This window comes from Micropterus salmoides, unplaced genomic scaffold, assembly GCF_014851395.1.
Source record: "Micropterus salmoides isolate LMB-PRFRI ecotype aquatic unplaced genomic scaffold, ASM1485139v1 Ms_hic_scaffold_3, whole genome shotgun sequence".
Taxonomy (NCBI): Eukaryota; Metazoa; Chordata; class Actinopteri; order Centrarchiformes; family Centrarchidae; genus Micropterus; species Micropterus salmoides.
In genome coordinates, this window is record NW_024042261.1 from 26,636,134 (window position 1) to 26,647,963 (window position 11,830).

General features: G+C 39.8%; 2 protein-coding genes across 2 annotated transcripts; both read right to left on the bottom strand.

Moving 5' to 3' along the window:
* Positions 1-609: 609 nt before the first annotated feature.
* LOC119882444 (extracellular calcium-sensing receptor-like) lies at positions 610-3,872 on the bottom strand. The gene is made up of 6 exons (XM_038692487.1): positions 3,709-3,872; positions 3,308-3,596; positions 2,305-3,117; positions 1,983-2,210; positions 1,718-1,820; positions 610-1,529 (listed from the first exon to the last, which is right to left on the bottom strand). The coding sequence occupies exons 1-6, from the start codon at positions 3,870-3,872 to the stop codon at positions 610-612; spliced, it is 2,517 nt and encodes an 838-aa protein (XP_038548415.1).
* Positions 3,873-4,364: 492 nt separating this feature from the next.
* On the bottom strand, positions 4,365-8,848 carry LOC119882445 (extracellular calcium-sensing receptor-like). Its single transcript, XM_038692488.1, has 6 exons — positions 8,658-8,848; positions 8,144-8,441; positions 7,240-8,034; positions 6,841-7,068; positions 6,572-6,695; positions 4,365-5,269 (listed from the first exon to the last, which is right to left on the bottom strand). Exons 1-6 carry the CDS (start codon positions 8,831-8,833, stop codon positions 4,365-4,367), a joined length of 2,526 nt encoding a protein of 841 aa, XP_038548416.1. The 5' UTR covers positions 8,834-8,848.
* Positions 8,849-11,830: the final 2,982 nt, after the last annotated feature.

The window sequence follows — 11,830 nt, forward strand, 5'->3', positions numbered from 1 at the left end:
TAGCAGTGTTCTTATGAGTAATTCTGAGAAGCTTGATAAATACGGGCTCTGATAAAGCTGATCATCAGTCTTTGGCCTAATGTGTTCTGGCACCAAGTACACTTATGAATAACCCTATGCATTAACATGGTGTTAGTTATGGCCAATCCATGATTTGTACAGAAGTCCGATAACAAATCACCACTTGGATTTAGGTCGCGGAATGAAGTTAACAGGGTTTTTTTTATAGATTTTAGTCTACCAACTTGCTTATTTGGTGCTACAACTACTACTACTAAATGCTGACACTATCAATATACAGTATGTTGCTGTTGTTGCCAGTAGTTTACCAATATAATATTGTTCACATTGCTTATTTGTTACAGTGTCAGAGGCTGTATACATGGGCAATGCACTTAGAATGTTTTCAGAATCTTCTTAAGTTGTAGATTGGTGGTATTTCTAAAAAAATTTACAAAAAAACAACATGAAAAAACTGGTTATAGATTTATTCACTGAAACAAATTCCAACGCATTATGGAACATGATACAAAATGAAGAAGCACAGATTACATTTTGTTTGAAAGAAAAACACTCAAAAGAGACAAAAATAAATGATTTGGACAATGGTTAAAAACATATATCAATATTAGATGTCTTTCCCATTATGTGTTTCCTAGTGTTCAGCTCTGGCCTAAACAAAATTACATAACATTTTGGCAAAAAAATGCAGAGAAGTAGCCCATAACTGGAGGCCAGAATAGCAAATATCTCCACAGCTACAGTAAACTTCCCAGGAGAGCTCACATATGCTGGGATAAAGGTGATCCAGACTGCGGAGAATATCAGCATGCTGAAAGTGATGAATTTAGCTTCATTGAAATTATCAGGTAACTTCCGTGCCAAAAAAGCAAGTACAAAACAAAGGACAGCTAGAAGTCCTATGTATCCTAACACAGCCCAGAACCCTACATCTGAGCCAAGGTTGCACTCTAGTATAATCTTTTCTTTATAATATTTGATATTTTCGAAAGGGGAAGGAGGGCTTATTGTCAGCCAAAGTATACAAATCAAAACCTGTATGAGAGTTAAACCCAGAACACTGAGCCTCTGCTGTGCAGGCCCGAACCATTTCATCACAGTACTACCTGGAAGTGTGGCCTTGAAGGCCATTAACACCACTATTGTTTTTCCCAGAACACAAGAGATACAGAGGACAAAGGTGATGCCGAATGCTGTGTGACGCAGCATACAGGACCACTCAGAGGGCCGACCTATGAAGGTCAGAGAGCAGAGGAAACACAGGGTCAAGGAGAAGAGCAGCAGGAAGCTCAGCTCAGAATTGTTGGCTCGAACTAGTGGGGTTTCTCTGTGGCAGTAGAAGACTAGCATTGTGATCATAGTTAGAAAAAATCCCAGCAGGGAAAATAAGACTAACAGTGTTCCCAGGGTTTCATCATATGCCAAGAATTCTATTGCTTTGAGGATGCAGGCATCTCTCTGCTCATTGGACCAGAACATTGGTGAGCATTTCATACAGTGTATGGAATCTGCAAATCAAAAAGCAATACAGAGAAATGTGACGGAATGGATGTTATGGTTTCAGAAGTTAATGCTTAACACTGCATTTCATATTTTCTGTTTTATTTTCATATATGTTATTATATGTAATATATTTTATTGCATTTCAAACAGCAAATTAAATACTGGTAGATACCTGTTGAATTACTGATCTCGCCTGCTGGACAGGGTATGCAATTATAACAGCAGACTGGCTTTCCTTTCTGGAGGACCTTACGAGTTCCTGGCAGACAGCTCTCACTGCAGACTGATACAGGCACCTCATACAGTACACACATGAACACAATTTGTATGCTACCTGTACAATATGTACAGTTAAATGCACATCAACAACATAAAACACATGCATATCAAGGGTTTTAGAACATTTTTCAGTAAATTAGTGAACAGTTAAGGAGTCCAAACTTCAGTTTCTGCTTTACCTCTGTCTGCCCATTTCCCCAGACAACTGGGATGTTATGCATGATGAACTGATGAATCTCTGAAAGAGAAGCATCATAAATGCCAACTGTTACTCCTTCCATGGTTCCCTTGTTTGTCATTTGCAAATTAACAAGGTCATATCTTGCTGGTAAGTCTCCATTAGTGTCAAAATAAACTCTTTCCCCTCTCTCAGTAGTGAAATTCACACTGTTGAGAAAGTGCAAGACCTAGTAAAAGAAAAATATACAGAGATTAAATTACATTAAATGACAAAGATTCTTGCAGTTGTCATTCTGTCACACTTCACTGGTGGTTCCTCACCTGCCATGGCTGAATGTGTTTGCTATCAGCGCAACTCCCATTTAAAAAGGGCCCTTTACCCCTCTCACATTTAATCAGGTTGTCAAGAGCATGACCCACTGCATAAACTGCCTTGTATACATTATTAGTGAATCTCAGCTCAGCCACATCAGTGAACTCTGAGTCGACATTCTGCAGGCTCTCAAAGCCGCTGCATGGCTGTCGTTGTGTGTTTGCAGTTTTATTCAGAGTGCAGTCAAACACATCTTCCCAGAAATCTCTGACAAACTGACTGTCAGGAAACTGTGAGGGATGGAGTTGCCTCAGGTGCTCTTCCAGCCCCGGGATCTGAGCTTGGCTGACAGTGAAACCTAGTGAGCCTACCAGGATGCTGTGTCCCTCACTGTCAGTTAGAGAGTGATCTGTGATCCAGGCGTCACTGCCAACCCACTGCAGTCCTGTAGTGTTCTGTTTGTACAACTCTTTTGCCAGCAACTTCATTTCTCTGTGAGACATAAAAGCCATAATAACTTTGGAAGTGGCATGCATAATGATCTCTGTTATTCTCTGCAGACTGTCAGGTGGATCTGACAATGAAAATGTTTCAAAATACTCAATGCACACTCCATATTCTTGTGCAACTTGAATAAAAGCAGCTACACCATTGAGGCCATATTCGTTATCCACAGCTAGAGCCCCAATCCAGGTCCATCCAAAGTACTTGACCAGCTTTGCCAGTGCTCTACTCTGGAAGTAGTCACTAGGAATAGTTCTGAAAAAAGTGGGATACTCCTTCCTGTTGCTCAGACAGGCACAGGTCGCAAAATGGCTGATCTGCAGTGAATGATACAAAGATCTTAGAGGCAGTGAAAGAGAAAATATTCAACATTACTGCATAAACACTATTTAGATTCATGCAACATTTACATTGCTGTACATTTTAATCAACTATAGATATTTCCAAGAGTACTCTTAACACAATGGTAACTAAATATTCACACTAACTAAACTTTCTTTGACTTACCACAGGTATCTGAAACCTTCCAACAATTTCTGCAAATGCAATAGTTGGTCTTGATCCTGAATGTCCCAAGATAGCTTGCACTGTCTCAGTTTTAGTGCAATTGTCGTCACTGACTTCTCCTTTTAGTCCACTCACCAGTGCCAGCGCAGCTCTCAGTATGTCCATTGTTCCACAGTTATCATAGATCTTGTAGCCAAGTTTAACATTAGGGAGCATATCAGGATTTTTGTTTATCTCATTTATAGCAAATATCGCTGCTTGAGCAAATTTGAATTCTCTAAAATCAAAGCTGGGGGTGGTGAAAGATAGAATGAAATATATATCATTATGTTAATGTCTGAAATCCAGCACAAAATACACATTTAAAACAATTTTTAATATATAGCCCTAATAATACATACTTGTTGCATTTTCGTACTTCTGGAATTGTCTCAAATGTGTTAATTACATAATCCTGTGCTGTGCGAAATGAAAAAATGCCTCCAATAACAAGGTCACCATCTTGGGCCAGTTCAGCTGGTTGTGCTGTGCCTTGCAGTCGGCACACAGAGTCTGCCTTCCCCATTAGCAGAACCAAAAGGAGCATCCTCAACATCAGCATAGCTCTGCTCTTCAGGCCAGGCAAAACGGCTCTACAGCTCATGCCAGGGCTTTATACAGGTTCAACAACAAGGGGGAAGTTGTCATGGTTGAACTCAAGACTCAAGAGACCAAAGGAAACCAAACAAGTTAAGCCAAAGATCTGTGAAAATGTGGATTGTATTTTTTGATTACCGTTTCAAAAACTCTGTTACATGTTGGAATTAAGTATTAGGCTTGTGCATTTATTTGTACTTGTATTTGATTGATATGATTGTATATTACATTGTAATCTCGATATGCTATGTCTCAAATGAAAGGATATGTAGTGGAAAAACTACTATAATAGCACAATGCAAGTCTTCAATAAAATTTAGATAGATGTCTACTTGATAGTCTGGTTAACACATTATTATGTAAAATACATAATGGCACTAGAATGCCTTAGCAACTACACTACTTTACATTTTCAGAAGGATTATGGTGCCCCCTTCCCTACCATATTCTTTTTTGTATTCTTCTCTGGTTTCAGTAAAATAATATAACATTTTGGAATAAAAATACATATGAGCAGTCCAAAACTTGAAGCCAGAATAGCAAATATCTCCACAGCAACACTGAACTTTCCAGGAGAGCTGACATACGCTGGGATAAAAGTGACCCATACTGCGCAGAATATCAGCATGCTGAAGGTGATAAATTTGGCTTCATTGAAATTATCAGGCAGTTTTCGAGCCAGATAAGCAAGAAAAAAACATAAAATGGCCAGAAGTCCTATATAACCAAGTACAGCCCAAAAGCCTACAGCTGAGCCCAGAGCACACTCTAAGATGATTTTGTCCTTGAACTCCTTAAAATTCTTAAATGGAAAAGGAGGAGAAATTGTTAACCAGAGGAGACATATGATGACTTGTATGAGAGTGAAACCCAGAACACCAAGTTTCTGCTGTGCAGGCCCAAACCATTTCATTACATTACTTCCTGGAAGTGTGGCCCTGAAGGCCATTAACACCACTATTGTTTTCCCCAGAACACAAGAGATACAGAGGACAAAGGTGATGCCAAATGCTGTGTGTCGCAGCATGCAGGACCACTCAGAGGGCCGACCGATGAAGGTCAGAGAACACAGGAAACACAGGGTCAAGGAGAAGAGCAGCAGGAAGCTCAGCTCAGAGTTGTTGGCCATGACAATAGGAGTCTGCCTGTATCTGAAGAAAATTAATGCCACAACAGCAGTCATGCATGTTCCAAATAGGGAGGCTGCAGTGAGCAGTGCTCCCATTATCTCCTCATATGACAGAAACTCTGCCTCCTTCCTTACACAAGCATCTCTTCTCTCATTTGACCAAAACTCAGGATGGCATCTCACGCAGGTGATGGAATCTGAAAAATAATATTGAAGCAGTTTAGACTTGCTCAATGCATTTGCCTTTTTTGTATTGTATTTTTGTGTTGTATCTTTTCTGTGTCTACAAGATTATGATATTAGGATTACAAGATAATAAATGGATAACCTTGATGACAGCTACATCATCATGAATCATTTGGTTCTTATAAACACAAGATAAAGTATAATACATTTTTGTTCAATTGTTTTGCTTTCTTTCTTAACTAAGCATTAAATATAGCATTTACATATATTGTTTATTTAAAGGTATCATAATGTAATGTTTGCATATGCAAAACTATCTGTCAATGCATTTATTACACTGAGATTAAATATCTGCATTCTAGGAAATCACAAGGAGGAGGTGACAAAATACTCTAGATCATTTTATAATTTGAGTGAACTGACCCTTTAATGACCATTTTTTGCTAACTTATGTACCCAATATTAATAACTCATTTACCCAATATTAATTTAAGAAGGCAGGTGTGGGGATTCTTTCCGCGACATAAATCCAAGTGGTGATTTGTTATCGGACTTCTGTACAAATCATGGATTGGCCATAACTAACCCCATGTTAATGTATAGGGTTATTCATAAGTGTACTTGGTGCCAGAACACATTAGGCCAAAGACTGATGATCAGCTTTATCAGAGCCTGTATTTATCAAGCTTCTCAGAATTACTCATAAGAACACTGCTAACAATTGACTTAAGACTAAAATAGCACTTTGAGAGGTTTGATAAAAACTGGCTATGGAGAAAAACTGTTAGATGACCCAGGAAGGGAAAGCAAAGCTTGGCTCAGGCTGTGTTCAGCAGAGAAGGAGAACTGCTAGAAAATGGATTGATGGATGGATTTCTGACCTTGTGACCAATATGGTTGTATCAAATAATACACTGGTGCTGACAATGCATGCCACAATCCCTGACCCAAGAAGTATGAGAATGAATGGGCTAAAAACAATACAGACTCCCCCAATCCTCCCAGGAAATTTCCCATTTTACTTTAAACAAGGACATTCGAATAATTTTAAATACACTTCAGTTGCATACATTTTGCATAGTGGAGCTTTAACATTGGTATTAATTTCCAAGACTTGCTGATTTCAGACTTATGTATCAGTATTTGTTTATAATAATTGATGCACATATTTTTGATGTAATTACCATACAATCCTTGCAAGAATTCCCCAATGCCTGTGAAATCAGATTACAAAATGATGCCATTTCTTAAAATTAACATGTGAACATGATACCTTTTAGGCTTTTGTATTGTCCTGTTAAATATTACTACACCTGTGATGTTACTTATTTCTCCCTCTGCACATCTTAAACAGTCATAGCAGCAGACAGGCTTTCCTTTCTGAAGAACCTTACGAGTTCCTGGACGACATTTCTCACTGCAAACTGACAAAGGCACCTGCATGAACAAAACGACCATGACAAAAATGTATTGAAATTCACCACGACAAGGTGTTATCTTTGCAAGCATATCTAATAACTAGTAATATATGCAATTAAAATAGACTGTCATCAACAATTACAGTAATCACATGGTAACTTACCTGTTTTGAGTTCTGTGCCCAAATGAAAGGCTTATTTTGCAGATCCAGCTGTTTGTCTGCAGGTAAAGATGCATCATGAACACCGACTGTGACAAAGTCCACAATGCCTTTTTCTGTTGGCTGCCAGTTTATGATTTCATACTTTGCTGCTGGGTCTCCATTCTCATTAAAGTAAACCTCATCCCCTTCCTTTGTTTTGAACTGAATCTTTCTTATATGCTGTAAAATCTAAGATATGCATCGATGTATATCATTACCTGACAACCATGTTGTAGGTATATTGTCTCAACAACATAATGTACAGAATGCAATAGTTTATTTTTAAAAATTTCACCAGTTTTCTATGTTAATATGACTTAATGTAAAAACAATCATTTTAATCAATGATGTTCAACTCACCGTGAATGGATCTAGCTGTACCTTGTTGATACATGTTTGACTACAGTTGAGAATACTATGAAGTGCGTGGGCCACAGCATACACTCCTTTATAGACATTGTTAAAGATAGGCATTAGCGACATATCACTGAAGCTGTTTTGCACTCCAGTCAGATCTTCACGTCCAGTACATTCTCTCTGATTCCCTGCAGATGACTTTGACTGCCCGAACTTGCAGCTAAATAAAATCTCCCAAAACTCTGTAAACATTTCATTATTCGATGAATTGAGTGGCTTCACATCCAACATGAACTCTCTCATGCCACTGACATGTGCTCTGGGAATGGCCAGGCCTATGGCACCATCCAGAATGTGATGCCTGTCCATGGCTGCAGTTTGGGAATCAAAGATCCAGCCCTCACTGCCTACCCACTGGTACCCAGTCAAGTTGTGGTAAGACAACGCGTGTATTAGCACATCCATATCCATGTGGGAGAGGAAAGTGACAATCACCTTGGAAGTGGAAGACTTGATAATGTCAATTAACTTTTGCATTTTCTCTTGTGGATCGGTTCTAAAGAAAGATACAGAGTATTCTAGACAGATGCCCAGCTGCTGGGCAGTTTCTGTGAATGTGGCCATGCCATTATTGCCATAATCATCATTTGTTCTAATAGCTCCAACCCAAGTCCAACCAAAGTACTTGACCAACTGGGCCAGGGCTCTGCTCTGGTAGTAGTCACTGGGTACTGTTCTGAGGAAGGATGGGTATTTGGTTTTATCGCTAAGACAAGCACAAGTAGCAAAGTGGCTGATCTAAAAGAAAAAAGAAATGCACAAGGATAAAGATGTAAAATATAAAACATTAACACAGCATATGCTATGGCGAGCTGGATATAATTTCATTTCTACCAAGCTTACCCACCAGTGGGATATGAAAGGGTCCGATGACAGTAGCTATAGCCATGCAAGGAGAGGAAGATGTCTCTCCCATAATGGCCTGCACTTGGCCAGGTCTGGTACATGGTGCCTCAGAGGATGCAGACACCACTTCGTTACCATTAGCTAAGGCCAGTGCAACCCTCACACCTCTGGCAATGGAGCCACATGCATCATAGATCTTATAGCCCAGAGATATGCCAGGCAGTAGGTCTGTGCTGTTATTAATCTCTTCAATGGCAAAGAGCATAGCCTGGGTAAACTGGAACCCTCTGAAATTCAAACTTGATGCAGAAAGTTGTAAATAATTGAAATTACAAACAATTTGTCCCTGAAGTAGAAACAATACCATAGCGAATTATAGCATTTGAGGGCATTAATACACATAACAGCAAATGTTTCATACTTTAAGGTTTGATAACATTTTCTTTACTTGTTATGTATCTCACTTCCTCTTACATATTTTAAATATAAAAATATTTATGCTATGCTTAATTTACCTGGTGCATTGCAGTGGCAGTGGTTTCTGCATGTAGGTATCCTGTCTGTCTTTCCAGCTGCTGTGGAAAGAGAATATCCCCCCCAACATAATGTCCCCATTCTTAGATAGCTGGGGGTTCTCAGGATCCCCTGTCTGCCTGCACACCAGCTCCTCAGCCTGAGAGACAGATGCCATCAAAAACAGTTGTAAGAGTACCCAACCCAGCTCTGGCCACTTATGTGTGGATGTCATACTGTCTTAAAAAGCTAATGTAAATCAAAGGCTTGCACTGATATTTATACTTTTTGGGACTGAAACAAAAAATAGAATAGTGACGTTTCATCTCAGTGGACTGACAAGCTGGGACAAAGGGAGGGAGGTGCCCAAAGAAAAAAAAAGTTTTGGGACTTAGTCTGTTTAAAATCTTAAGTTTATAGTTATTAGATAATATTAGATTCCCATAGGAAAGCAAAAAGTAGTTGTTTCTTTCATTTCTTCTAGACACTAATTTTTTCCTACTTTTTTTTCCTTCTCAAATTCCACTCAGGAGAAACAACCATATACAAAGTGCTGGTTGCAAATTAAACAACCAAGCAAACCACCATCCCCTGTGGAGATAACTGACTCACCTTGACCTAGTCCAGAGACGTAACCTCTGCCGAAACTAGGGTTGTCTGGACCTCTGATTGGACAAACGCCATAAACTAAAGACCTGAAACTGGATCTTCAACGCACTCACAGGCTGTTATCAAAGGAAAGGGTCCCCTTTGTTTACTCTTCACACATATTGGAATATGGAACTGAGACGATCAAAGACACCCAATCTCATTCCCTTTACAGGCAAATTCTGCACCAAAAGTACAAATGTGAAAACGGGTAAATAATATGGTACAGAAATATTATCATGTGTTACATAATCCACTTTCCTGGCTCCTGGGCCAAGGAGCCAGGACAGTGTTTTATTGTTTAAGCTGATGCCGTGCTTCAAATTCTGCTTCTAATATATTTTCTTATTAAGAATGTTTAACAATCAGTATTGTCTTGGGACGTATTCAGTTAGCCTGTTCTGTTCATCTGCTATGATCACTATAAAATGTGTTGTTTTAACTGTAACAATTCTAATTGTTACGGATGATTAACTACAATACTTTGCCTTTCTGGGCGGCAAGGTGGTCCAGTGGATGGCGCTGTGGCCTCACAGCAACAAGGTCTCAAGTTCAAACCCCGGTTACCCCGGCCTTTCTGTGTGGAGTCTGCATGGTCTCCCCATGGCTGCGTGGGTTCTGTCCAGGGTGTACCCTGCCTTTCGCCCGACAGCTGGGATTGGGCTTCAGCGGCCTTGTAGGCAGGATAAGCAGTTTTGTCTAATGCTTAGAAATTAACAACTGTGTAACTGTTTATGGTATTTAAGAAAAGTATTGATATTGTGCAAAGATGTGTGATTCAACAAGCGCAAATAGACTTTAAGACATTTCTTTAGATTAAAGTTAAAGCTTCAAAGCACAAAAGGTGACTCCCACCAAGGGACACGCCCAGTAAAGTCACGAACAAAAACAACCCAGAGATGTGAGCTTTTGCTCTTGTCTCTTTCCTTCTTCATCTGATCCTCCCTCACAACATCCAGCATCCTGTTCCCAAAGGTCCGGCCCGGAGAACCTCTGCGACTTCCAAGTTTTACTTTGTCTCTTTCACAGCAACATTAATTATCTTCATGAGGTCTCGCAAACCTTTATCTTTTTCTTTTAATTTACGCAACTTTTGATTGAGAAACAATGAAGTTTCTTTTAAAACCTCTCGGTCTGAATTAACTTCCATTACTCCCAACGACAGATGGAGTTGCAAGTTCCAGCTCGGTTCGAGCCACGTCCGTATGGCGAGTCAAGCCCGCCGAGAAGCCGTGAAAGCAACGAAACCAAGCCGCCAGCTATAGGTTGTAGCAGGTCTGAAGCTACGTATAATTTTAATACAGTTATGAAAATTAATATTTCCGGGAATATTAATTCATACCTCGAAACCAGGGGCACCATCTAAAGATTTGCTTGTCCGCCCAAGGCTTTAGGTCCTTGAGTATAGCTTGATAATTACACAAATTTCTGGTAATTCATTAGTTATTAATGGTTCAGTTATTCTGAAATCGTAAACTTTAGTCAATCAGTCAATCTCAAATCTGAGGGTAAGTCCTCTGTACAGGGACCCCGGAGTCTTAACAACACACACACAATATCACTGTGATCAAGGTGAAATTTATTAACTAACAAAAGGGAGTACAACAGTGGGAGTAAATGTGGGAATATTACAGGGACAACAGTCAACATGAAAACCAGAAGGTAATGAACAGAGTATGTTAGGCTCGATGGAATTTCAGTTTATATTGTAGAGGGTGAGAATTCTACGAGGATGAGGGAACGAATGGTTGGAAATTACGTTGCAAATTTAGTTTGAATAAACTAGGGGTTTATTAACTATAGATGAGGGCCAACTAGAGAACACCAACGAGTCACAGAGTGTGGTTTGTTTTGCCTTACTTTTGTCGCAATTCCCTTGTAGCAAAGGCTCACTGCCGGTTGGCTTGTGGATGTTGTCCTGGCCAGACACCCCAGTGGCGTCTCGAGTTGAGTTCAAACCGGTGGATTCGTTCCGCAGTCCTTTGCGGGAAAACGCTTGCAGCTACGGGCAGTCCGACCTGGCTTGCACTCTGAGTTCATTTGGTGTAGCTATAGCTCAGCGTTCATTCAAAGCAAGAAGTGAATGGGCTTCTGAGCTTCTGGGTCCAAAGTTGCTTAGGACAATCGTATGATGTTAAAACAACAAAATCAAATAAGACTCATACATTCGCCGTAGGTTCGCGGGGCCCCGGGAATATAGGCAATTTAATGTTGCTGAGTTTAAACAAGTCTGTGGAAAGTTTCATCCCAGGCAGCTCCAAATAAAAATCAAAATCAAATCTCCCGCCAAGAAAATTGGGGATTCAAGGGCAGTAGCTTTCTCAGCTCGTCTGAAGGAAATTTTAAAGTAGGAAACGGAAAAAAGATCAGCATTTCAAAAGTAAAGGAAGTTAACGAAAGCGTAATTACGAGAGGGTACACGAGAGTTTAGTTTCAAGATAGTTTTTTTTAGAAGAGCAAAAGACAAAAGACAACAAAGCCTTTTATCTACCTCCTCCAGGACGTGGTGACGTCAGTTTGGGAGTGG

Excerpts from the sequence above, each read along its gene's own strand:
- LOC119882445 (XM_038692488.1), bottom strand. The coding sequence starts at position 8,833 with ATGGCATCTGTCTCTCAGGCTGAGGAGCTGGTGTGCAGGCAGACAGGG. Across the intron at positions 8,035-8,143 it reads GACCCTTTCATATCCCACTG|ATCAGCCACTTTGCTACTTG; the intron begins GTGGGTAAGCTT and ends TTTTTCTTTTAG. Across the intron at positions 5,270-6,571 it reads AGAAATAAGTAACATCACAG|ATTCCATCACCTGCGTGAGA; the intron begins GTGTAGTAATAT and ends ATTATTTTTCAG.
- LOC119882444 (XM_038692487.1), bottom strand. The coding sequence starts at position 3,872 with ATGGGGAAGGCAGACTCTGTGTGCCGACTGCAAGGCACAGCACAACCA. Across the intron at positions 3,118-3,307 it reads GAAGGTTTCAGATACCTGTG|ATCAGCCATTTTGCGACCTG; the intron begins GTAAGTCAAAGA and ends CATTCACTGCAG. Across the intron at positions 1,530-1,717 it reads TTGCATACCCTGTCCAGCAG|ATTCCATACACTGTATGAAA; the intron begins GCGAGATCAGTA and ends TTTGATTTGCAG.